This window comes from Monodon monoceros, unplaced genomic scaffold (assembly GCF_005190385.1).
Source record: "Monodon monoceros isolate NGI ecotype Baffin Bay Population unplaced genomic scaffold, NGI_Narwhal_1 Super_Scaffold_20, whole genome shotgun sequence".
In the NCBI taxonomy this organism is placed as follows: Eukaryota; Metazoa; Chordata; class Mammalia; order Artiodactyla; family Monodontidae; genus Monodon; species Monodon monoceros.
Genome location: NW_021703777.1, coordinates 107384872 through 107412702, shown reverse-complemented (window position 1 = coordinate 107412702; position 27831 = coordinate 107384872). Strand labels below are relative to the sequence as shown.

General features: G+C 40.0%; 1 protein-coding gene across 4 annotated transcripts in view; it reads right to left on the bottom strand.

Moving 5' to 3' along the window:
* Positions 1-27229, bottom strand: part of EGF (epidermal growth factor) — a 107163-nt gene extending 79934 nt beyond the window's left edge. For 3 of the 4 annotated variants that reach the window (XR_003795541.1, XR_003795540.1, XR_003795542.1), the window contains exons 1-4: positions 26648-27229; positions 4259-4458; positions 2031-2212; positions 1391-1618 (exon numbers count right to left, since the gene is read on the bottom strand). Coding sequence is in view for 1 of the 4 variants with exons in the window: in XM_029234889.1 (XP_029090722.1) it covers positions 1391-1618; positions 2031-2212; positions 4259-4458; positions 26648-26774 (737 nt within the window). In the remaining 3 variants the exon portion in view is untranslated. The remainder of the gene's footprint in view (positions 1-1390; positions 1619-2030; positions 2213-4258; positions 4459-26647) is intronic. The other variant, XM_029234889.1, reaches the window with a different exon arrangement.
* Positions 27230-27831: the final 602 nt, after the last annotated feature.

Here is a 27831-nt window from a genome sequence, read left to right as displayed (position 1 = left end):
ATCACCTACGTTTTCAATTGTTTCTCATTTAGGGTTAGAAACAGATATTAAGTTTAAATTTTTCTTTATGTAGCCATAATCTGAATTAATAGGATACGATTTTTAGCTCCAGATCTATTCTCATTCTTTTGCCTCTCAGCACATAAGTGTGGTGAAAATAAAATAGGGAAGAAATCAGGAACAGGATAAGAGTGGACTTCAGGGCTTCCCTGGGGGCGCAGTGGTTGAGAGTCCGCCTGCCGATGCAGGGGACACGGGTTCGTGCCCCGGTCTGGGAAGATCCCACATGCCGCGGAGCAGCTGGGCCCGTGAGCCATGGCCGCTGAGCCCGCGCGTCCGGAGCCTGTGCTCCGCAACGGGAGAGGCCACAACAGTGAGAGGCCCGTGTACCGCAAAAAAAAAAAAAAAAAAAAGAGTGGACTTCAGGTTGTGTCAATTTTGCACAACTAATTGCTTCCTCTTGCCGCAAGCTAGAGTCAGTTGCTGGCAAGATAGCAAGTCAAACGAAAGACAGATGCTTCACAAAACATATGACATAGTAATTCCAAAATGAATACCTATAACCAGCATGTGAAAATTTATTATATGCCAAATACTGTTAATTATTTTTATTTGTGTTTCTTTACTTAATCTTCACAATAATCCCAAGAAATAGGTCCTATTATTATCCCCACTGTGTGGCTCTCAGCATAACTGATGCCATCTTGGGCCCGTACAATTCCTCCTGTCCTTCCGCTGACCCTACCCAGGACCGTACTGTGCAGTAGATAACTTCTCTGTTGTCAAGGGCTTTGTAAATAATAGATATTGATTAATAATCATTAGGATTGGGTGGCCTCTATGCTCTCTTAGTCCCCATAAAATGATGAAGACCTTCACTGCCATATTTCCAGCACCCACAAGACCTAGGAATAAATCTTGACTGAGGAATGTACTTCCTGTTTCCAAGCACATATCCCCATACCCTAAGTTAACTGTAAAATTGTCTCAGTGGCCCCTTGGGAGTGTGCAGTGCAGCTACAAATGCTCTGGATCGCTGCCCACCCAATCCCACCCTCTGAGAAGGTTACCCTATAATATACTGATCCATTGCTTATATGGAGGCACCTGCCTTGTTGTTCAGTCTCAAAATACCATTTCAGTTCAGTGGGCACTTTTTGTTCCCTCCCTACTCCGACACCCACATTAAAGGAAACAGGATGAGAGAAGTTGTGTAACCTGCCCAAGTCACTCACCTAATAAATAGTAAATCTGGGACTTGAGCTCAAGGTTTTGGACTCCAAAATCTGTACTAAACCACTACACCAGTTTAGCTGACAAAAGTAACATTCATTTATCACACAAACTTCGAATGGCAATTGTGTTATTTTATACCAAAAGCAAAACTTACTGTGTGTGATGTTGGCTAAAATGGACGGAACCTCCATCGTAATCACAGGAACAAATACGAGAATTGCTTCTTTCTCTATGGTACTGAATCCAAAAGAGCCGTTTCTCAAGCACATCCAATGACACAGCTGTTATTTTCTCTGATGTCTCTAACAGAAGCTTCACTTCCACACCACCAAGATCTGCTCTGTGAAGGCTGCCCGCCACCTCTGAAGACCAAAACATAAACCTGAGGGCAAACACATCACGTAGACACATAATTGAATGTAAGGTCACTGAAATGGCTGACTTCTCTCAGTTTTTCAGTAATCCCCGGATGTCTGCACAGGACGAGTTTGACTATTTTGAATGAAAATTCAATTCAACAAATATTTATTGCCCTGTTATGGCAATTCTGTGTGATCAAGTTAGAAGGAGAATTACACTTCTCTAGCAGGAAACCATGGTAGTCAAGAGTGCTACTGGTAGAGCAAGCCTGCCTCAGTTCAAATCCAGGCAAACGCCCTATTGAAAATGGTGTTTGTGCATTGTAAAAGAGAGTCTTGGTCTCAATCAGGAGGTCTCTTTAAGTCAAAATGTCATGATTCCATGAATTTCAGATTTTGAAATATATTTCAATGTCCAAAACCAGCAGCATTTACCTTTCTACTGGATCAACTGCTATATTTGCAGGATATTTTAAGGCGCTTAAGAGAACGCGGGAATTGTTTCCTTTCATATCTGTTACTGTAATGATTCCGTCCTGTTGATTTGACCAAATAAGTTCTTCATTGATCCAATTTATTGCCATTCCCGAAACATTTTTCTCTATCTCGCATATTTTCTGTAAAATCAAATTTTAAAATTGTTATTAATATTTCCCCATTCACAACAAAATTGTTTTTATTGTTATGTATCAAAGTTTATTCTTTTAAGTTCTTGTCATTTTTGTGCATTCCCAAAATTTAAATGATAAACTAGTCATAGATACCATGCCATTATTCAGATGTAGCAATATTCATCCTCCCATGTGAATATTTCTGGGCATAGTATTTATATCACAGCTTTGAGATGAAAATTTATTCTATATTTATTGAAATTAGGCAATCAGCCATAAAGTATTAATTATTTCAACTATAGTAACAGTGGAATTTCCATGCTACCTTAAGGTTAGTTTATTCAATTCCATTTGCTAACGGAATTTTCCAGGTTCTCACCTGAACCCAATTCTAAGCTTTGCTAAATTCTGGCAAGATTCCCTTGGAGTTTGTGCATAGGGGCATGAAGTAGATTAATTTCTTCTGGTTCCTCTTCCTCCCTTTATAAACGGACCTTCCAGGTCCCTCCCTTTCTAAAAGTCCTCAGTGCCTTCAGGCTCTGTCCCCAGGATCTGAATAGCAGGGCTTTTCTTTATGCTCTCTTGTGATAAAAACAACTTAACCAAACCTCAGTTATCTCCTAGTTCCAGCATGTGCAAGTAAACCAGTCCTCTAGGTACGCGGAGGGTGAGAGATTGGAGGAAGCCCTGATTTGTACCATGGCAGACTTCCGTGGTGGAAATATTCCCACAATCACTGATTTTCAGCTGCCGATGTGAAATCAGCAAACACAGACTTGGACAGAAATCAGTCTCAGGAGTCTGTGCTATTCCCACATCCCATACAAAGTAATCTAGCCAATCCATTTAACTAATTGCTAATATATTAGTTCACTCCAGTAAGTGGTTTGCCTTTTAATGGTTGTCCTTTTTAAACAATGTTTTAACCCAAAGCAGGGACTAATACTAGTGGATTTTAGGCTTCAGGCCAATCCTTTCCTAATGACTTGCCACAAATTCCACAACTATTTAATGTTTTTTTCCTGTTCTCTGACAGGAAACCCTCCAAATTCTTAAACTCAAGATTTTGAAACTAGTCTACAGATGGCTGGAGAGTAATGAGTAGCCATCTTTGTTAAAAGTGAGATTAGTAAGTATTAGAGATGTGATAAAACAGATTAGTGCCTAATTGAAGGCTTTAAGAATAATTGGAGGGAGAAAGTTGTGTTTAAAAAAAAACAAACAAACCCAAAAAACAAACAGCGGGCACTTTGTGTTGGGAATAAATGCTTAAGGTTTCTCTGGCCACCCGTTCTCTGTAATCCATCTCCCAGGAGAGACCATTCCTGCTGGGACTCATTTAAGGGTTCTACTAATTAAGAAGAAAGATAAAAGATCTTTTGTATGTGATTGAAGCAAAATATTTTATATCTATCACCTGCTTTATTATTTTTTTCCAGACTGCGAACACCTTGAGGATAAAAAGAAGAAAGATTTTCTTCCTAAATATTAGGTGCAAAAACCCATGACAGAGATTTTAAACAGATGAGACAGGGTTTCTCAACCTCAGCACGACTGACATTGGGGGCCTGGTAATTCTTTGTTGTGAGGGACTGTCCTACATATTGTAGGAAGATTAGCAGCATCCCTGGCCTCTAGCACATCTTCTCTTCTCTCCAGTCCAGTTGTGACAAACAAAAATATTTCTTGACATTGCCAAATGTCCCCTGAGGGGCAAAATTGCCACCAGCTGAGAACCACTGGAGTAGAAAATAATCATGTAAATAATCTGTTTTAACCATAAAATGGCGATCTGGCTTAATAAACTTACATCTTTTCAAAATTACACTGACATCCTCACTTTCTCCTGTTGGGGACTTCCAAATATCAATGCCACATGCATGGGCTTGTTCAGTAACATGATACCACAGATGCAGATTAAATAAATACCTACATATGCCAGACGTGTGTTTGCAATGTAATTTTCATTTATCTATATGTTATGAATTTGCTATATCATATTTGACAGCCTGTTCAAAAATCCCTCAAATGCCATGGGAAATGGTACTTTACCTCTTGGCTTGTCCCATTCAGAAAAACTCTTTGCAAAAGTTGTCTTTCTAGATCGACCCAATAGATCCTTTCTTCATTGTAATGAAAATCCATGATCATGGACATGCCGGCATCTGCTACCAACTGCTCATGATTAGTTCCTTCCAAGTCAATCCTAAAGATCCTGTTTCCATGTGAGAAAATTAAGAAGGGTGCAGGACCTGCATGGGAAGAAACCAAACAGTATATTTTCAATGATATTTTATCTGATTAAGACAAAATACTTCCCCATGACAAACAGCACAAGCAGAATTCGTTTTTTATTTTTTTTTGTTTTTAAATTTTTTTGGTTGCGCTGCATGGCACGGCATGTAGGACCTTATTTCCCCAACCAGGTATCGAACCCATGCCCCCTGCTTTGGAAGTTTGGAATCTTAACCACTGGGCTGCCAGAGAAATCCCCACAGTTAATTTTTTAAGTCCTGCTTTTATACTTTAAATAAATACCATTGTTTAGATAATAAAGACTTCCTGTAGATGTTCACAATTAATTTTGTAAATCATTTTCTCCACAAATTGATTGTAAGAAATGAACACTGACAAATTATGAAAAAAGAAATATTTGAAGAGAAAGACACTTTCTAGCTTAATAATGTCTTTATGTTCAAAAAGAAACTACCTACTGTATTCTATTGTAAAGAGGGTCTGTATGAATGTCAAATTTCATTACGTAAATTGGAAATAAAATTTCAGATATTACTGTTTTGGAAATGGATCTCCCTCCTCTAGTCTTACCTTATGAACAGAGCATCCAGGTTACTGACAAAGAAGAACATGGTGAACCTAGAGGTCTTGAGCGGAATCAGGAAAAATTGAAATGCTGTCCACAAAAGCTCTGAAATATTCTGTCCCTGTTAACATTGCCACATAAAATTTACAGCTCTCAGTTAAATTTGAATTGCATGTATATTGCATGGGACATCCTTTACCCTAAAAAAAGTATTCAGTTTACCTGAAATTCAAAATTCAAGTAACTGAGTGCCCTAAACTTTTATTCGCCAAATCTGAGTAGTGGACCTCAGTGGATCTCTTGATTCCTACAAGGCCTTGCCCTGTATCCTAACCCTATGCCTGGGGTCCCGTCCTGTTCCAGGTGATGACCATCTACCCACTCAGACTCCCAAGTACTCAACACCTGCTTGGGAACCTGATACCTCTCTTTGGAAATCTCAGCAGAAATTATTGGCCGTCCACATGGAGCTTGCCTCCAATGCTCCAAGACGATGTCAGGGCACTGTGTCATACTCTGCAGCCACGGTTAGCAAGGGTTAGTTTCCTTGGTCCTTCCAGACTGAGGATGAAGAGGCTTCTGCCATTCTGCCTTTAGACAACTACCCCAGTTAACCACTGGGATGAGTGGGGAATTGCAGGAGAATTCTAACACATCCTCACTGCCCTGCTGGGCTGACTCCGTTCTGTTTTAATATTAAACCTTAATAACTTAACGTGACATAATAAATGTGTTTACTGTTCTAAGGATTTCAAATGATGATGAATTAACCTCCTCTTACTCGGGGATTATGTTCTAGAGTCAGAAACGTCAGCTCCACTTTAGAGAATATATTGGAATAGAGATACAAGAGAAGGGAGAAGTGTAAGATCGTGAGAGTTTTGAAACAGATGCCTTTATAAATGTCTAAAAGAATTGGCTCAAATCACTCTTCCCATATCTTTTCCACAGCACAAGACCCCTGGCAGAGATGTGTAGGACAGCCCGTTCTCCATTGCCATTCTAGCTGTAGAATCAGAGGTATCACAGGAGAAATGGAAAGGGCATTAAACTGAGAGCCAGGAGGCCTGGTTTCCAGTCCTGGCTCACTAGTTTCTCTGGACATCTCACAAGACCTCCCCAGCCCATAACAGAGGACTGCTGGGGAAAGAAAATGAAATTATAGATATGAAACTATTTCATTATTTGTGAAGCACTACACAAATATGATTTGCCGTTACTTATTCCCACAACCAAGGTCTCACTACATAGGGTTGTACCATTGTTCAGGTTTGAACCCGTGGACTGGAATGTCGCTATAACTCATTTCTCTTATAGCAATGTATCACGGAGAAAAGGAAGGCATAGGAAAAGACACCCTAAATAGACAGCTACTAATCTGTGGGCCACAGATTGCTGCGGGCCTGTGGATTTGTTGCCAGGAGTCCTCTCTTTGAAATGTGTATCATGCATCCTGTTTAACTGAATAGATGTGTCAATACATGCTATTAATTTTCTAATGCATTGATACATTGATGAGATCAATAAAACATCTGATTCATTCCAAAGTACTACTAAATAGGATTTCGGGTAAAAAAAGGAGAAATGAAAAGCACTCTAAACATTTTAGACAGAACACAGCATAATGCTTTGCACATAGTAAGTACTCTAAATTTTTTCCTAAATCAATAAATTAATGAAGAAATAATTGTATTTTTTAATTCATCTGGGCTTTTTACCAATATGAATGAAGACATAGGCCCTAGAAGATCTATCAAATTCATAAAAGCAGAATCTATCCTATGGTAGTTATTTTACTAACAACAACAATAATAATAATAACAAACTTTCACATCCTGGTCTCATTTATCCTTAATGCAACACCACGGGCTAGATAGTCCAGATATTACAGTCAATGAATCAAAGAGAAAAAATAAATCTGAAAAACACTTAGATCCATAAAACACAGACCATAGCATTAACTTCAATAGCTTTTCAAAACACAAATATTTATGAAAATACTAAGTATGAATAATGAATAAATTTTATCTTCAGATTTTTCTCATTCATGGGTGAAGCCTAGCATCCGATGTTTTATCATAGCTCTCAGAACTAGAAGACCCTAGACACTACCTAGTTCAGTGTTTCCCCAAACTGTTTGTTCAAAACAATCACACAGGGCTTCCCTGGTGGCGCAGTGGTTGAGAGTCTGCCTGCCGATGCAGGGGACGTGGGTTCGTGCCCCGGTCCGGGAAGATCCCACATGCCGCGGAGCGGCTGGGCCCGTGAGCCATGGCCACTGAGCCTGCGCGTCCGGAGCCTGTGCTCCGCAACGGGAGAGGACACAACAGTGAGAGGCCCGCGTACCGCAAAAAAAAAAAAAAAAAAAAATCACACAGGGTGCTCTGTGCACGCGCACGCGTGTGTGTGTGCATGTGTGTGTGTGTGTTTGTGTGTGTGTGTATCGTTTGCAAATCCCTTCCCTGGAAATTCCATTTCAGTAAGGCCGAGTTGAGGACTAGGAATCTGTTTTCTGAACAGACAATCCAGGTGATTCTTATATCTTGGTGAATTTGGAAATTGTAGATCTAGTTCAGATGAGGAAATTCAGCGACGCTTCCCAGAGTCCCACCTACAGTTGATGATAGAGCTGGAATTAGAACCCATGTACTATCCTCCCAATGCAGTACTCTTTCCTGCATTGCTCTGGGTTATGTGTCAAGACATTACGATCTTCATTTTACTTCTGTAACAGATTTTTATTCCACCTCCCTCAAAACCCCATTCCTACATTGTCAGCATCATTTTGTGTAAACCAGGGCCTGGGATGAATATTTGTGAAAATGAATTGTAATATGATTTAAAAGAAAGTTAAAGACTTTGAGAATTAGGCCTGGTGAAATAGTCATTAGACTGTAGGACACTGGAAATGATAAATAAGTTAGTGTTTTTTCAAACCTGTCAAAAATTCTATAAACACTGGTGTGTGGTACAATCTGTGGATTTGTCAGCAGGGTGTGCATGTTTGAACAGCTAAACTTTCCCATGTCAAAACCCGCAGCATTTATTTTGGGTGCAGTTCAGTGAGAAGGAAGTGCATAGAAAATCAAACATCATGTCTAAGGAATACAAACCCAAAGACAGCAAACAGGTCACAGCAAATCAATTGGAACCTCTGACTTCTCAACCTGGGGATTAGTAGGGGATCTTCAGCAATTAGAAAGGAGTCCAGAATGTTTGGAGCACATTGAAGATCTGGGGCCTCCATAGCACAGAGATCAATTATAAAAAGCAATTTTTGATTGAAAGGGGTGGGGATATGGGTGGCAGAAACAGAATATTTCACAACCATCACCCCTTCATCTGCTCTGGGTCTGGAGAAGCAGCCCCACCCAGGTAAATGAGAAGAGAAATTGACTGTCATCTTTGGGCCTTGGGGGCAAAAGCTCATGGGACCTGGTTTACACATCAAGGATACTGGCAAGCATGTTAGCAAGACACACCTACACTTAGTCTTCTCAGGCCAACACTGCCACCTGCCCTCACCGCCACGGGTTTCCTGCTCTAAATCTGGAGGCAGACTGAAGAAGGCTCACAGGACAGAAGAGAATGTGGAACTCTGGACTTTCAAGATTCAATGACACTATGAGAAAAGAATGTAGATTTAAACTGACGGGCCTGATGTAAGAAAGCCTGACACCTCCTCACCTGCTCCTACTTAAGCCCCTGATAGGAGTCATTTATTCCTACCTCCCAAGGGGCTGACTTGAATAATATCTGGGTTTTGTGAAGTGCAGAAAGTTTTATTTCACTCTAAAAGGCTATCCTCATCTTCTTTTTTTCAATTCCTTTTCCTTTTCCTAAAAGGGCACACATTTACTTTTTGAGCAATCACGGCTTTCTTCTCAGCTTACTCATTAGGGTCAAAATTCAGGACAGGTGAGATAGAAGCCAGGTGACTCAGAAATAATACACTGAATACAAACAGCTTATACAACTCAATAACAAAAAAACAACCCAATCAAAAAATGGGCAGAAGATCTAAATAGACATTTCTCCAAAAAAGACATATAGATGGCTAAAAGGCACATGAAAAATGCTCAACATCACTGATTATTAGAGAACTGCAAATAAAAACTACAATGAGGTGTCACCTCACACCAGTCAGAATGGCCATCATCAAAAAATCTACAAACAATAAATGCTGGAGAGGGTGTGGAGAAAAGGGAACCCTCCTGCACTGTTGGTGGGAATGTAAATTGATACAGCCACTATGCAGAACAGTATGGAGGGTCCTTAAAAAACTAAAAACAGAACTACCATACGACCCAGCAATCCCACTACTGGGCATATACCCTGAGAAAACCATAATTCAAAAAGACACATGCACCACAATGTTCATTGCAGCTCTATTTACAATAGCCAGGACATGGAAGTAACCTAAGTGTCCATCAACAGATGAATGGATAAAGAAGATGTGGCACATATATACAATAGAATATTACTCAGCCATAAAAAAAGAAACGAACTTTATTTATTTGTAGTGAGGTGGATGGACCTAGAGTCTGTCATACGGAGTGAAGTAAGTCAGAAAGAGAAAAACAAATACTGTATGCTAACACATGTATATGGAATCTAAAAAAAAACCCAAAAAAGGTTCTGAAGAACCTAGGGGCAGGACAGGAATAAAGACACAGATGTAGAGAATGGATTTGAGGGGAAGGGTAAGCTGGGACAAAGTGAGACAGTGGCATGGACTTATATACACTACCAAATGTAAAAGCTAGTGGGAAGCAGCCGCATAGCACAGGGAGATCAGCTCAGTGCTTTGTGACCACCTAGAGGGGTGGGATAGGGAGGGTGGGATAGGGAGCGTGGGAGGGAGATGCAAGAGGGAGGCGATATGGGGATATATGTATATGTATAGCTGATTCACTTTGTTATAAAGCAGAAACTAAAAAAAAAAAAAAAAAAAGTCTGCAAATAACAAATTCTGGAGAGGGTGTGGAGAAAAGGCAACCCTCCTACACTGGTGGTGGGAATGTAAGTTGGTGCAGCCACTATGGAGAACAGTATGGAGGTTCCTCAGAAAACTAAAAATAGAATTACCATATGATCCAGCAATCCCACTCCTGGGCATATATCCACACAAGTCTATAATTCAAAAAGCTACATGCACCCCTATATTCATAGCAGCACTATTCACAATAACCAAGACATGGAAACAACCTAAATGTCTATCAACAGATAAATGGATAAAGAAGATGTGGTACATACATACAATGGAATATTAGCCATAAAAAGAATGAAATCATGCCATTTGCAGCAAAATGGATGAATCCAGAGATATCATACTAAGCAAAGTAAGTCTGAAAGAGAAAGACAAATACCATATGACATCACTTATATGTGGAATCTCAAATACTACACAAATGAACATATCTATGAAACAGAAACAGACTCACATAGAGAACAGGCTTGTGGTTGCCAAGGGGCAGGGGGCCAGGGAGGAGGGAACAATTGGGAGTTTGGGATTAACAGATGCAAACTATTATATATAGGATGGATAAACAACAGGGCCCTACTGTATAGCACAGGGAACTATATTCAATATCCTGTGGTAAACCATAATGGAAAAGAATATGAAAATATATATATAAGTGAATCACTTTGCTGTACAGCACAAATTAACACAACATTGTAAATCGACTCTACATCAATAATTTTTTTAAAAAATAAGAAATAATACATCTAGAAAGGTGAGCCAGGAGATGTGCACTTAAACTTCTACCAAACCAAAATTGGGTCCTCTTGCCCTGTGCACAGTAAAGCCAATCTACAGACACCAGGTTGTGATTTGAAGGAAAGTGCAGCGTTTATTGTAGGGAGTCATACAAGGAGTCCAGGACAGCTAGCGCTCAGAAACCTTGGACTCCCCCATGGGTTACAGCAAAGCATTCATAAAGGAAGGTGAGGGAATGGCATCCCAGGCTGTGTGATCAGCTCGCGCACAATTCTCTGATTGGTTGATGGCGAGGTAACAGGGCGGCGTCACAGGGGTTAACGATATTCAACCTTAGGCTCCAACAGGTGTGTGTTGGGGGCAGTGCTGTGTGCTCACGGTCATCAAGTAGTTAATTGCTTCCATTTGGTGGGGGTATTAGCATCTGTAAAACAACTCAGGAAGTGTGCATCCAATACTGTTATCTAGGTCCTACAAAGAGGAGCTGAAGCAGAGGGGAGGGGGGAGGGGTCTGTCGTGGGACGGCCCCATAGGGTCCTGCTCAGTTACAAAACCTTAATCCTGTAAGGAAAGCTCTGAAAAATGTGAAGATTGCCACCCTAGTCCCTGAGTGGTGGTAGAAATGAGTCATCTGGAGCAAAAAATAGCCCCTTCCTGACCCTCAGCCACATTCTCATTATCAAGCTAAAGAGAATCCATTACCAGGTGCTCAGGGTAGTACCTGAGGCTAGCAAGTTCTAGAAAATTGTTCTTTTCAACAGAGCCACTCAGAGTCTTTAATGTGCTATTACAGACTTTGATTCTCCAAGAAGGTGGGTGGTAAATACCATCAGAATAGTAACAGCCAACATCTTGAGTGTTATCTCTGGGGTAGCACATTAAATGCATTATTTGATTTAATTGGGTAACGTTAGGAGGTAGATGCTCCCGGCATCTTCATTTTACAGAAGAAGAAACTGAAGTTTAGAGCCATTAACTTGCTACAAGTCACATGTCCAATAAATAACCAACTGGGGATTTAAAGCCATGTCTTTCTGATCACAGATTTAGCTTTTAAACATCATGCTTATCCCAGACTGAATTCATCAGGAACTCATTGTTCAGCGTCTTGTAGTTCAGCTCCGTCAAGGAACCCACTTCAGGAAGCTAACCAAAAGGCTGGATTCTCTGCATCCATCCATGTTCCAGGAACTAATTAGAAAGTGGGTCTCTTTCAGTGGATTCCTATAATTATATCATCTGGATATTTTTATATCTAATTCTATATGTTGCATTCCATATATAATGTATTCCCTGGGTTCCTTGACTCATGGTCCCTTTTTCTCCATCTTCAAAGCCAGCAGTGTATCATCTTCAAATGTCTCTCTGTTTCCATCGTCTTCCTTCTCCTTCGACATTCTGGCCTCCCTCTCTTAAGGATGCTGGTGAGTACATTTAGGATCCACCTAGATAATCCAGGATAATCACCCCATTTCAAGATCACATTTGTGAAGTCCCTTTTGCCATGTAAGGTCACATTCACAAGGTCCAGGAATTAAGACATAGATATATTTGGGGGCCATATTCAGCCTAAAACAGTTAACAATGGTGAACATCTTTTCATGGATTTATTTACTATCTTTATATCCTTTTGTTGAATATATCTGTTTAAATCCTTTGCCCATTTTAAACTACGTTATTTATTTTCTTATTATTGCATTTGAAAGGTTTTTAAAAAATATATGTTGGATACAAGTCCTTTGTCAGATACCTGTTTTGCAAATGTTTTCTTCCAGCACACAGCTTGTGTTTTCATCCTCTTGACATTGTCTATGGCAGAGCAAAAGTTTCAGTTTTGATGAGGTACAAGTTATAATTTTTTTCCTTTGTATATCATGCTTTTGGTGTCATTTCTAAGAACTCAACTCCAGGACATAAAGATTTCTATGTTTTCTCCTAAAAGCTTTAAACTTTTACATCTTAAATTTAGATCTATAATCTATTTTGAGTTAATCTTTGTATAAGGTGTGTGGTTTAGGTTGAGATTATTTTGCTCGTGGATGTCTAATTGATCCAACATCATACATTGAAAAGACTATCCTTTCTCTATTGAATTGCTTTTGTACCTTTGTCAAAGATCAAATGACCATATTTATGTAAGTCTATTTCTGGACTTTCTAGTCTGTTCCATTAATTTATGTGTCTATCACTCAGCTTATACCACAGCTCACTATCACTTTTTTTTGTTTTTGGCCGTGCTGTACATGGGATTAGTTCCCTGACCAGGCATCGAACCCGTGCCCTCTGCAGTGAAAGTGCAGAGTCCACTGGACTGCCAGGGAATTCCTCACTATAACTTTTTAAAAACTCATAATAATGCAGTTTTGCAGAACAGTGAATGCTGTCAGAAAGCTCCTGTGCTGTAGGTAATCCTTCATCTTAAATAGGCATGTCAGCTTGTCAGCATAAATTATGCTCAATTTTATTTAAAGATTAATGTTACCATATTAAAATGCATTCCCCAACATTAAAATTTTTTTCCAGATGTTTCTCACAAACACACACGGAAATCACTATCTTGACCTGTCCTCTGAGTTTTGCCTCTGTATTTTCTACTTTCTGCTGGACATTTCCAGTTGCAGATGTCACACAGCCCCAAAAGTCTCTCTGCATGTTAAAAATTGAGTTTATGCAGGGGCTTCCCTGGTGGCGCAGTGGTTGAGAGTCTGCCTGCCGATGCAGGGGACACGGGTTCGTGCCCCGGTCCGGGAAGATCCCACATGCCGCGGAGCAGCTGGGCCCGTGAGCCATGGCCGCTGAGCCTGCATGTCCGGAGCCTGTGCTCCACAACGGGAGCGGCCACAGCAGTGAGAAGCCCGCTTACCGCAAAAAAAAAAAAAAAAAAAATTGAGTTTATGTAACATTCATTTGCATCTATTAAAAAGATTAAACTATTAAAAGATTGAACTATTAAAAAGATTGATAGGAGCTCAAAAATTTGGTTTAAAGTTCAACATGTTTTGATATTTAGTCTTTGATAACTGTCATAGACAAAATAGGTATTTCACAATTATATCTATATCAAATACAAGAAATGCTTCGTTGGCTATACTTACAAAATCACAGAATATGCTTTTTAATTACATCTATCAACTATTCACAAATTTTATTGAATTAGACTAGCAAATTTCTGCCTTCCTGTATTTTAATCAGTAAATGCAAACTAACCAGGTGTTGCATTTTATATTTTTAGCAAGTGGAATTGAAAGGACAAATATTCTTAATTTACAAGTTTTTAAAAACAGTTTGGAATTTTTTTTAAGAATGCAGACATGAGAGTTTTTTTGGTTTTGTTTTTTTGTTTTTTCAGAGTAAATCAGTAAATTGCACTGTGTACCAGAGGTCAGATAGGTGTCACAGAAGAAAAAAAGAAAGAAAAAGAGGGGTGGGCAGTAACAGGATGGGTGGAGCAGGTTAGAACTGTGGTCAGAGAAGGCCTCATGGGGGAAGTGACCTTGAGAAAAGACAGAAGAGCAGGGTGGGCCAAGTAGATATGTGGGGTAAGAGCCTTCCAACCAGAAAGAGCCAGTGCAAAGGCCCTGAGGTAGATGAGAGAGAGTTTTTAGTAAGTGACATAATGACATTGATTCAACAACCAAATCACATGACAATAGAAACATTTCCAACATCATCAGTTTTCAAACCACTCTCTTCATCATAAATTTCCTACAGTCAGCAAGTCACTTTCTCACTCGTTGTTAGAATGTCACCTTTAGCTAGAAGGGATAAAGTTCTGTTGTTTTAGTTTACTTTTTGAGTAGCATACCACTGACACCAATTTATCATCACAGAAAAGGTAAAAAAATTTGAAATACTTGTCCCTTTTTTAAAAGAAAAATATGTAACATTTGATCATTGTCATAGTGCTTTGCTTCCAGATACTCTGCAGGAAGCATGTGGGACAAATATTTTCATGGTTACTCCCCATTCAACACAAAGTATTACAAAGAACCTAGTTTAGTCTTGTTTTTATAGAAATAATGACATCAGTGATGCCCCACTGCACTTTGTGCAATTCCAGTTTCAGTGATTTTTCTGCCCTGATTCCCTGTGAAACTGTGGAGACTATACTGTAGGGTCTGCTGTCATCTCACCCAAGAACGCTTTTTGTTGATGTTGCAGTAAATGCAGTGGCTCCATTGCCACTGAGTACATGCGTACTATTTTTTTTCACAATATATTTGTTAATATATAAAGAAGTCATTGACTACTGAGAAAATTTCTTCTCTGATGCATCTTTCTTTTATTGGCTTATAAAAAAGTATCTCAGTTCTTTGTGCATTTCATTGTTGAAACAGAGAGGCAAATACAAGAGTGGCTAAGATCACTGGCACTGGAGACAGAATACCCATGGTGACTCTTTACTGGCTCCACTATTAATTACAATAGCTGTGTGACTTTCACCTCATTACTTAACCTCTCTGTGCATAGGTTCCTTCATCTTGGAAATGGAAATGATAATAGTACTTCATAGGCTTATCATGAAGACTAAATAAATTCATGCCAAGACCTTAGAATTTTCCCTTACATATAGTGAGTTCTCAATAAATGTTCACTCTTAGTCTCTAGAAAATACCATAAGCTGAGATATAGCAGAAACACCTTTACTCTCACTCAAACTGTATAATTTTTCTAATACTTACTTCTTTAAAATTTCAGTTATGCCTTCTGTGAAGTTTTCAGTAGTATTTGCTGACAGAAGAACACATTTAATCTGTCGCCATGTGGTTTTCCATGTATTACTTTAGGCATGTTTTACCACAGCAGGGAAGAGGAAGACAAGTATTTCACTAATAGTGTGAGGCTTTACCTTTTTTTTTTCTTTCTTTGGCAGTCCAGACTTGTGAGGGGAGTTTATTTTTACATTGATGATTATAACTCCTGTTTCCAGAGACCACATTAGCCCTAATGACTGAAAAACTTAGGCAACAGTCACAAAAGTTTTGTTATTGCATATTTCAACGTATAGAGGCTTTACCATTTTTGCTGTAATGTCAGAAACCTCAAGGGAGCCTTCTAACTTTTTATCAGTAAGCTTACGGTATGTAGTCTTGCATATCATAACTTTGAACACAACTGTGAAAATCATAAAGAGTTAATCTTCACATTCTGGATACTTATTCCTTTTGTTTGTTTGTTTTTGTGGTACGCGGGCCTCTCACCGCTGTGGCCTCTCCCGTTGCGGAGCACAGGCTCCGGACGCGCAGGCTCAGCGGCCATGGCTCACGGGCCCAGCCGCTCCGCGGCATGTGGGATCTTCCCGGACCAGGGCACGAACCCGCGTCCCCTGCATCGGCAGGCGGACTCTCAACCACTGCGCCACCAGGGAAGCCCTTGATACTTACTCTTAAACATCTTGCTTGTCCTGATGGCTTCATTAGCTAACATTTTGAGGCAAATTTTCCCTTGTTTTGAGATTTATCACTAATCATAGTAGTAAGCATAAATCCATTTTTCAGGCTTCCTTCTTGTTAATTTCTCCTTCTTGTCAAATCTGAATGTTCTTATCCCTTATGCAGCCAACAAAGAGCTCATTCTAAGAATAAGGGGTCAGTCCTGTTCTTTCCTCATTATCTTCTTGGGCTTTGCATTATTAGCATTGTCTGCCATCTTTACCTCCTCTGCAGGAGGGTTTTTAAGTCACTTGTTAGATTTTGTAAGAGTTAGCTTTGATAAAACCAACTAATATGGTCCATAAGGCATCAGGTAAACTGCAGCCCACCCACACCTAGCCCTCTAAGCTGAGAACCTCGCTGTCCCTCAGGATACCCTGGGCATCTGGACCAGTGATGTCATCACTGTCAGTCCAAACACATAACTGATGTTCAATAAATATTTGTTGAATTGATTTGAATTAACTCATTGGTATAATTGGTGTATTTATAAAAGGAAATCTCAGTCCTACTTTCAAAGCACTTTCAACATAGAGAGCTAGTAAGAGACTTTCCCCACACTAACTTAACGTTATTAATACTTTTCAATCGAAAGAAGTAATAAAATCATTACATTGGTGGGTTTTCAACATCAATTGTGGGAGGTAACATGTGCTTGGTATATATTGTAAAATGAGTTGAGGGTCCTGAATTCCAGTTCTCTTAGGAACCTGGTGAGTTACTTCATCCCTCTGGATTTCAACCTCTCATCTGTAACATGAGGCAGTTGGGCTAGATGATTTTGAAGGTCCTTTCTAATCTAACATTTATCAATTCCTAACCTGCCTGTCTTACAGAATTCAATAGTTTCCTTGTCTGCCACATTTTTGAAAGAATCCTAAGCTTGCGGTAAATTCATAAATAGATATTATTCATCTTAACCCCTATTTTCTGTGAAATGTTTCCATCTCTCTGCTTCTCTAAACTTCAAGTACCAAATCAATAATGTGTCATTATGAGCTCTAATAAAGGAAATAAAACAATAACCGAAAGCAAACAACCTGCCCCAAGTGACACCAAAAGCTCAACTCTCTGAAAGAAGTCTACAAAATTAATCAATTGATTAAATCTGTAAAAATTTGATTAAATGTACAAAATTTGGTGTTGGTCTCATTTATAAACTAACACAATTATCTTCTCCTTTTCCTACCTTTACAATCATGTTCCTCATATTGCAAGGCTAAACAAATATTCGCCTATAGATACTGAATTCTGAATGTTTCTAGACGAACAGAAAGAAAGAAAAGAAAATGAAGAAGTATTGGAACTCAGATGTTTCCTGAGTCCAATTCCATTGTTCTTATTATACCACCCTGACCAGTGCTAATTTCTGGGCCCTAGCTGTAGGCATTGCTGTATAAATACAGAGAAAAATACTTCATATAAGTTTCTTGGAATGTTGAAGGCAAATGTGACAAACCCTAAGAATAATTACTTAGAAAAATCAATTAATTGGGGATTTTGTACCATACTTTATCATCAAGGATAGTAACAAATCACAGAGAATACCCTAGATGATTGTTAGGACTTGCCTCATGCCAAGAAACCAACCTCAGATTTCTCTAAGAACTGCTGAAAATCTGAAGAAACAGGTATTAGAAAAATTACACAAATCAAAGGTGTTTCTAATATGTCTTAGCTATGGTATTTGGTAGAGCAATAGCTAATATTTACTGAGAACTCACCGTGTGTCAGGCAAGAACCTAAGCACCTTACACGAATTAATTTATTTAGTCTTCATAACAATCCTGTGAGGTAAGTATTAGCAGCTCATATCAGCCACATAATTGGACCTTGTCCATTTCAGCCTATCAGAACCTGCCACGCATAGTGCACTGACTAGGCATGAGAGGACTCCTTCATGCAAAGCAAGGCAACCAGCAAGTGCTACACTGGAACTACCACCTGTCCAAAACAGCTCCCGTTTTTCCTGGGACAAGATCAGTCCACTTGTGTAAAGCACCAACCACAATTCACTCTGTCTAAAAATATATCCTCTGTTTGAAAAATGGCATTTTATTCTGTCTATTGGAAGGAATAAAACCCGGTCATTTTATTGCCTCAACACAGTGTGCATTAAAGAGGGATATCCATGCAAAAGGTGCTTTTATTTAGCTTTCTGTTCCAGAAGACAACACATCAATGTTGAAAGACAGTCTCCAATCAACCTCTCATGAGCATTACTGGGTACTCTTCAAATGCATTAAGATTCGCGATGGAAAGTTTTCTTCACATACCTTATTTTTTTCCTCTTACATGAAATTTTTGCCATGACTCATTAGAAGAGCCAAGAAATATAAAACTTTCAGAAATTTTTCAAATGTTTCCCAAAACATAATAAGACTTTTGATCCACTTAGAGCTTTTAAAATTCTCAACAACGTTGCCTCAATCTAAAAGATACACATTTCCACACACCGGGTAAATTAACATTAATGATAGTAACCTTTGCAATTTCCTTGCAAACCAAGGAAAGATTAAATTCCTGTCGTAAACAGAACAATTGCATGCTTCAGGGGGAAGGAAAAAAAACACCAGAAGATCCCTGGTAGCTTCTACCTCTAGGCATGTTTTGAAACCTCATAAGGGAAAAGGACCCAAAATGAGAGGATTCGTATCAACAGCCATATATTATGACAGTGTTGAGTTTGATGGGGTCTTCCATCTTTGACCTGTTTATACAAGGATAGTTTATGGAAGAAGAAAGATCCTTCTTCAAGCTTCTGAAATTTTAACCAGAAAAGCATTGAAGTGAACAAAATAAAATACTATTTCTCAACAGACACACCATGTGCTAAAGAACAAGACAGCTGCCATGAAGTTGTTAGGACTGTCTGTGTATCCTAGCAACAAACTACCCACAAAAAGAACCACCCCATGAATGAAATCCACTTACTACACACAAAGCTAGTCCGTAGCACCCTGATAGGTGTCTCGGAATGGAGGAAGAAGGTAGTGCCTTTCTCTGAAAGGCTTCGTCTATCCTACACTGGAGGGTACTTTGCAAATAAATCAGTGCCCACCATGAATCACTGTCATTCTCACACAAACCCCAGTGTACTAAGTATCCGGGAAATACTTGGGAAATCCAGACACATTAGCATGGCCAGGCTTGGGAGAATATGAAAATCAAGGTCATAAGCGAAAAGAGATGCACACACCAATTCAAACTTCAGACTTAGAAAGGTCAAGAGGTGATGAGAACAGAAGTTCCTGCCTTGCATTTGGCTAAAATGACTGCAGTTCCTATACATTAACTAATTTCCAGCATCAAAGGAAAGTTTTGAATGATGACGTTAAGGAAAAGATCTCCTGAAGAAAGACATACGTGTATTTACATGTATTATTCCACAACCGCCCTCAGAGGTTAGTTACATCCGCCATATAAAATACAATGTGTTTTCAGATATGGCTAGATCTTTCAAGAAGTATAAAGGTCTCCTCTGTTTAATGTAATTTTTTCTTCTTCTACACCTGACAAAAACATTACACATCCTTTCAGGCCTGGATCTCAGTCATCTTCTTGTTGTGGGTCCCAGCAAATGGGACAGCTGGGGACATGACTGGAGTGATGGTATGCAAAGCTAATATTTGTATTAACATTATTGTTAATAAAGAATCCCTACAAAATAAATCTGCATTCCTGGTTCACCTAATATCCAGGTAATACTCCCTTCATGGTGAGTAGTATTAGCGTTCTAGATGAAAGTATTCACCTGTAGGCAAGAAGTAAATAGACACTGGGGACAATTATGTTTCAATGCTCAAGGTTTTCTTTGTTGCTGTTGTTGTTTTTGTTCCTGGTTCTTTCTTAAAGTTAATTCTAACATTAGAAACTATAACACAGTGAAACTAACATTTTGTTCCCTAGCTCTAGGATTGCTCAAATTTGGAGTTATTACTAAAACTTAACTAAACACTAAACTGCTTTGTGGAATTTGAGAATTTCTTGAAAAATACTGAGAAATTCCTTGAAAGAAAGTACATTGTTTAAAACTGACCTGGACATTCTGAAAAAGTTCTCCAGCTATTGCGGCTAGCTACTGAGTCTTTAATTTTTTTCCTCAGAACAGGTTTGCAAAACTATTTCATTAAAGTAATTGCTGAAATATCTTAGATCAGGCAATTTACACATATTGGAAAGTCACTAGTTTCTTTTCCGATTTTTCTCCACTATAATCAAAGTGACTAAAAGGTTAAGAATGTTGAACAGATTTTAGAAGACGAGTTTCCCAGGTAAGGAGTTTTTGTTTCCTTTCATCTGAGGTCTAATGTTTGATTTTTTTAAGCATCTGGATTAAGAGACAATATATAAATTAATCTAAATAAATTAGTACAATAGAATCTACGGGTCAATGATAAAAATAAGAGAGGAGACATCGTAATTGCTTCGTAATCCAAACAATTTGATTCTCCTAATAGCAGACCACTGACTGGGGAATATTCTGCCTCTCTCATCTTCACCCACTGGTGGCTCTCATCCGTCCTCCTCCCATTCCTGCCACATCACTGTGGAGTCACGGTGCTTGTGGAAGACAGTCCCTCCTACCCGCCACTCATTCTACCATTTCACCTGAAACATGGGACTGGCCTTTTGCTCATTTTCCTCAGCGCAGGTGAGATCAATCTTTAACTTTTAATCAGATCTTCTTTAATGACTAGTGATTCATAGAAAAGAACAACAACACACCTTACAATGGCTGGCCAAGACCAGACTTATGAAGGCCTCTTTTCAAGGCAGTGCCCCACATCACTTCTGACCTGTGTCCACCGGGCCAGAGAAACGGCTCCCCTAACCCTAGAATTCCGCAGCCCCTTCCTAGCCTGAGAGTTCAGGAAAAGTTTCCGCTTCATGTGGCATTCCCACCACCTGGTCTTCTCTTCTGTCTCAAACATAACACTCCCCCATTGTGGAAAGACAAGCGAAAAGATTGGTTTCACCTGTGGCCAGAATTTCTCTTCTGAGAAATAACTGTTTTGTTTTTACTAAAACACTCCAGTGTACTATTTAGAAATTTTTTAAGGTTTTTAAATTATTATTTATAAAGAGAGGCCTAGGATATGATCAAGCAAACAGAACTGGAGAGGAATAAATCTACAGTGGTTGCCTGAAACAGATGAAGGAGGCCGAGAAAAACAGGACTAGGTGTAGATCAAGGTCACTGAGAAACAGGGGTGGCTAAATGTGGCGAGAAGCTGGCGCTCAAGAGAGGATGGTGGGTAAGGCTTTTCCACACAAAACAATTATTTAACTTTTAAGTACAAGAATGAAAAACATTTTGTTCTACTTGTTTGATGTGCTGGATCAGGATGTGACCATGACTTTTTTTTTTTTTTTGCGGTACGAGGGCCTCTCACTGTCGCGGCCTTTCCCGTTGCGGCGCACAGGCTCCGGACGCGCAGGCTCAGCGGCCATGGCTCACGGGCCCAGCCGCTCCGCGGCATGTGGGATCTTCCCGGACCGGGGCACAAACCCGTGTCCCCTGCGTCGGCAGGCGGACTCTCAAACACTGCGCCACCAGGGAAGCCCTGACCATAACTTTTTTTTTGCCACAAGCCTTCAGTTAAAGTTTGTACCCTCACAGCCCAAGGCACTGGCTCTTTTGAGAAGTGAAACAGGGTGGTGTGGGTGTGAGGTAATGGAGTGTGGGAAAGGGACAGCGCGTGAGGGAAGCAAGGCACACAGTAGTCAATAATTCAGTGGAAGGACCAAATGGACACAGAGCCTTTCCTTCCACATCACCGTCCCTGCCCAGCAATCCTCCAGGATAGAGGAGGGAGACAATGAGTTTCTCCAGAACATGAGATGGAGACACAGACCATTTTTATTTAAAAATCCTAAGATACTATGACCCCAGCAGGCCATAGAGCTTTAGAATTTATGAAACTCCAACCCATTCTTAGGGATGTGGTCTGTTCTTCTGACCCTTATGGCAGAATTTCAGCGCAACCCTACTTCAGGAGGGATCCTGGGGCGCTAAGTTAACCAACTGGGGAGATCAATTTTAATTTCTACAATTACATATTCTGAAAAAAGTCATTCACTATAAATAATTCCCCTTTACTTTATAAAAAACTTAGCAACCTTTTTGCTTTTCTCTTCATGCTTAAGTGAAAGGAGCTGAGCTAATAAGGAAGAAGGATGAAGCATTTATTCCATTGTTTTACTAGTTCTCTGAAACAGTCTCTCCCAAGTAGGACGTGTAACCACTTCGAGATTGTAAGATGGTTCATTATTGTGTGGAAAGAAAATGTTAGAAACGTTATGTGTTGTATAATGTTCACAATATCAGTATATATATTATGTAAGTAACTGATAAATAAACATGTGTTTTGGGAACGTATGTCCACATTTTAACTTTTTTTTACAGATGGAATGGAGTTTGGAGACTACTGATGTTTTAAAAAAAGCCCAACCATTTATTGTATACAAGGAATTATTTCAAATGGATTTTTTATGAAGGCAAATTTGTAGATGATAAATTAAGATTCTGAATTTACTTAAGACAAATTACTAGTCCATTTACTTTTGATGGGAAACAATTATTTGCTCTACTCTGAAATAAGCAAATAAGTCTCACCTTCCAACTTCTAAATTGAATGTCAAATAAAATGGACAACCCCCAACTAGCCCAAAAATGTAAATTCATTTGAAGAACTAATTTATCATTCCTTTATATGCCCTCAACAACTTTACAAATCTTAGGGAAATTGGTTCCAAACATAAGGAAAAATACATAAGAAATTTAAATACTTTCAAGTGGCTTGTTTTTGCTGTTGTTAAAATCACTACTGGTAAGAAATCTAACAAGCAGACTTACTTTGCACTCAGTGGAATTTTTTATCAGTTGATGTCACAGAAAGGCAAATATTGGAGCTGCAGTTCCGCAAGGGCACTCACTCAAACCAGTATGATACAGTTTTGTGTTTTTAATAAACATTTCTTTTGAGCACAGAAATATAAGTTATGTATGTTGAAATTATTTTGACTACAAATTGTAATGTTATAAAACTGTCATTGGGTTTTTCAATGTGGCGTTTTTCCATGTGTAAAAGAAATTCAATTATTATAGAAGAAACTAAGCCGTATTTAGAAGATACTAACACTATTCCCACCAATAAAATAATGTTAACAACAATAAAAATACTAATAGCAGCTAAGACTTATTGAGTGCTTATTACAATGCCAGGCTCTGTTTTGTGCACTTTACATGTATTAACTGAGTGGCCGTAAACCCAGGCTGTCCATTATGCCTGTTGAAATCACCAAGGGAGAGTAACAGAAAAAGATGCCCAGGTTCCACCTCCAGAAGGGACTCTGACTCACTCACACCGACCAGATGCTAACCCCATTGGTGGTTCTAATGTACAGCCAGCATTGAAAACAACTACTTCAACACAATCTTGACAACAATCCTTGGAAGAGGGGGCAGTTATCTTTACTTGATACTGAAGAAAATGACACACAGTTCACAAGCAGCAGAACTGGGATTCGAACTCAGGCAGGCAGTTTCCAAAATTTAAGCTCTTTAACACTGAGCTCTACTACCCCTCAAAGACCACAAACCACTGAGTATTTAGGTGATGCTTTTATTCACGTGGTATGCATAAAAGATCATTCCTGTAATTTCTTCGCAGTTAGACTATTTTGGAAAAGCTTTTGCATAACTCTGGCTGAAAAAACAAATAAGATTTTGATCATGGAGTTCCTCTAGTTTGCACTTGACTGGGAAGCTGACCAAGCCTTAACCGGTGCTGAAATCAGTGATTTCACTGTTTGCTGCTAAAAGTGACCTCCCCAGTTGGCTAACTAGTGCCCCAGGATCCAGCCTGCAGCCAGCTCTCTGAGGCTTGACCTGTACTTCTTCTTCACTCTATTTACCAGGAAAGTTCATTTAAATAATGCAGGTACAGATATAAAACAGGAACAGTTCCTTTTCAACTGCTATTTCTCCTCCAGGGCAAATAGGCTTGAAAGTTCAGAAGCCACTGGCCAGCAGTTTTCCTTACTGCTCTCCTTATGTACTGTAGTTCAAACAGAAGCTAACAGAATACACAGTTGATTTAAAAAAAAAAAAAGCAGGAGGTGTAGGGGAGGGAAGAAATGAAGAAAACCCAGTTCTGTGTTGTTATCACTTATTTTCTCTGGCTCACAGTCACATGCAAGATGACATTGCATGAAGTACCTGAATCAGACCACAAAGCATTCTTCCTGCTGGGTCAGGCTGGCTACAGGTGGTCTGTCTCAATGCCAGGGGCAAGGAATAAGGCAAGTAGAACTTAATTAGAGGAAAAATAAATGATGGCACCATATCTATTTAGAGAGGAGAAATGCTATCCTCTGAAATGCATGGGGCATAGGGTGTGACCCAGGCAGTTATCAGCTAACAGGAGACCTGGAGTATAAAGTAGGGGCTTTAAACCTGTGACCTGCAAGGAACAAGGGAGCAAAGAGACGGAGTCACAAAGTGGCATCCAGACATTCCACCCTCCGTGGGGTCTGTGCCATGTCACTGCAGTGTTCAAGTAAGGCATTTTGTGATAGGATTTGATCAAAGAGATTTAGCCAAGATATGGAGCCCAGAGGACGTTTATTGAGCACAATCTGCTAGCCTCCGTGGCAGGTGCATTTCCTGTGTTATCTCATGGAATCCACACAACAATTCTGAAAGGGGGCATTATTATTTTTCAGCAATATTCCACTGTAGCTCAAGTATTAAGTAGGTAGCATGGATTTGAAATGAGGTATGTTTGCTTCTAAAACCTCTGTTCCTTCCACTCTGACACAGTCCCCCTAACTCACTGTCTCTATCCTGGGCTTCAAGTTTATTTCTTCAACCAGCCTCAGTGAAGACACTTCTGAGCCACTGGCAGGGGGCGGGCAAGAAGCCTGAGGTGCAGACTCACTTGCTAGCAGGGATCGGGTTGTTCCCTGAGACTCTAAAGCCATGAGTAAAAGTTCATTTTCATACTATTTTTGCTGTCTCAGGTTCTGCTTCTTGAGTGGCTCCCACTATCTCCCCTCATCCCATGCAGATGGCAGTGCCTGACTCTGGTCACTCGCCAACTACTTCCACTCCAAAGCGGTCCAGTCCACTCGACATGACTATGTGTAAAGCTATGTCTCCAACAGCTGTTTAACAGGTTCATGAGGTCATTTTTGCTTTTTTTCATTCCTTTTCATTGCTATTCTTCAGGGCCTTGATTAGTAGACCAGGGAAACACAACTCTATTCATTCAGCAAGAATTTATTGAGCATATACTACGAGAGCAGAAATGTTCTAGGTGCTGGGGACATGGAGATAACTAGAATGCAGTCCTTCCTTCCAGTACCCTAGGGATCTGCTCACCTGTTCCAGTAAATGCTGCCTGGTGACAGGGCCCTGACTTCCTCACTGGTAACTTCCATTACGGGACGGCCAGGACAGGAGCCCAACAACAGCTGTTTGCCTCAGAAGCGTTCCCTTTATTCCCACTATTTCGTGCTATATTCCAGAGGCTTCTCTTCTGGAAAATTTACTGTATTTCCTTCAATCTACCTCTTTTTGGGAGCTAGCCCTCTTCTCAGAAGGGCAAAATGCCAAGAAAGGAATATCAGGGCAGTTCATGGTCTGTAATGGATGGAAATGTCTAACTTGTTTGAGCAGCAGGTTGGAGACCCACCCAAGGATTAAATTAAATGAATCGAGGAGGGGGCAGGGGGAAGAGACATTTTTTTCAGGCAAAGTCCTTACTCAGGATTGCTATTTTACATTCAGTAGAATTCCCACTCACTCTTGATTAAAAACCCATTTAATATGGGAGGGGTTGCGGCATATTAGCATTTCTTAGCAGTTCCCAAAATTACAATGCACCTGTTACTAAAAACTGGAGCTGCGTCAGAGCTTCAGAAACAGCAGTGAGGGAGGATGGGAAGAGGTTTAACTTGAAACTTAGCTTAACTTTCACAATGATAGAATCACTTTTGTGCCCAATTCCCTTCCCATTTTTCACTGGGTGTTAGCAGCCTCTGAGTTCTTAAACAAATTTATCCGAAGGAAGATATTTTTTTCTTCATGGCTTAAAAAACAGTCTCAAAAAAAAAAAAAAATCCGTTTCCGCAGTTTCCCGTATAAAGCTAATCAACTAAGTATTTAATCACTCCTCATGTCAGAACCAAGACGGAGGTTTATGTGAAATGTTCAGCTACTTAAAAATGAGACCTATTCACTCACACACAGAAGAACAATTTGAGAGCCATGAATTTTTATAGTTAGTAGCAGATTAGCTCTAACAGCCAGCATTAGAAAACAAAAAGGAAGCAAATAAACACACCCAAAGACAAACCAAAAAAAAAAAAAAAAATGCCCAAGTATACAAGACGGAATGAACAGGTATCTGAGGGCAGTTCCCGGGAAGACGCGAACTCCTTTTGATGGGGTTACTTACCCACACAAGTAGAATTCCCATTTCCCGAGGGAGAGCCTTCAGGACAGCTCCAGCGCTGCCGTGCTGAGAGGCTAACAAAACTAAATTTAAAAACTACCGGCAACAGAATGATAAGGAACAGCAGCATAATCTCGACGGGCTTGAACTCTCAATAGAAAATAAGTTGACTCTGCTTGAGCATAGCCCGAGCAAGGTGGGTATGTCTGACCCCCAGCGTGGCCACCCGGGTTGGCCTGCAGCCCTGGGGCATCTTTTCCTCTGCTGCCCTGTTGCCCTCGAGTTCCTTCTCCTTCAACTCAAGACAGCGTCAAAATGCAGCCTGAAGGGGACACTCCAAGGAAAGATTTCTTTATCGAAGTTTTTGGGAAGCCGGTAAGAAATACCTGACACCCTTATGACAAATATTCGCGGAGTTTAACAGCCGTGCACTGGAGGCCTGCCGCGGACTTCACTGTGACAGGCAAAGCGGCAGGGCCAAGGCTAGAGAGAGGAAAACAAAAAAGGAAAGAATTGGTGGAAAGTTCCAACCACGACCCTTCATGAGGCTGAAAGAAGAAATATGGACATAGGATTCCTCCCCAAACACGGTTTCTCTTTTTGAAAAGTAGAGTGACTCCCCTTTCCTTTTTAAAGCTTTTCGGCTCCACCCCTCTCCTTTAGCAACACTTGAGTGAGCCTCTGTTTGCAAATGCGAACGCGGGCAATTCCAGCTACAGGAAAGCATGGACGGTTGCCAAGGAGGAGATAGCTGACGATTCACCATAAACATTCCGGGCAGAACCAGGGGGAGAGCAAGGAGGGGGCTGGGGAGTTGCTCGTGATGTCTTGGAGGTACCTGCTGAATATTGGCTACGTTTGAATATCTGGAAGGATGGAGACAAAGTTAAACCACGTTGTACAAATCAGTGGTGAACAGCACTGCTGATAATGCAGACTTTAGAGCAATTGATCACTCACCTGAGCAGTATTAAAGAAAAATGACCTTCAGCTCATTATTTGAACGAATGTCAACACCAGTGCACATTCCTGGAGCTTAATCTTTCTCCCTCCTGTATATTTTATAGCGGAATTTGAAAGATTATTCTTTCCAAATCAAAGGGAAATCCCTGACGCCAGATGAAGAGCTACAGTATGCACAGACACCTTTTCTTTCAGCAGGACCATAATAAAACATCGTGAGGGGC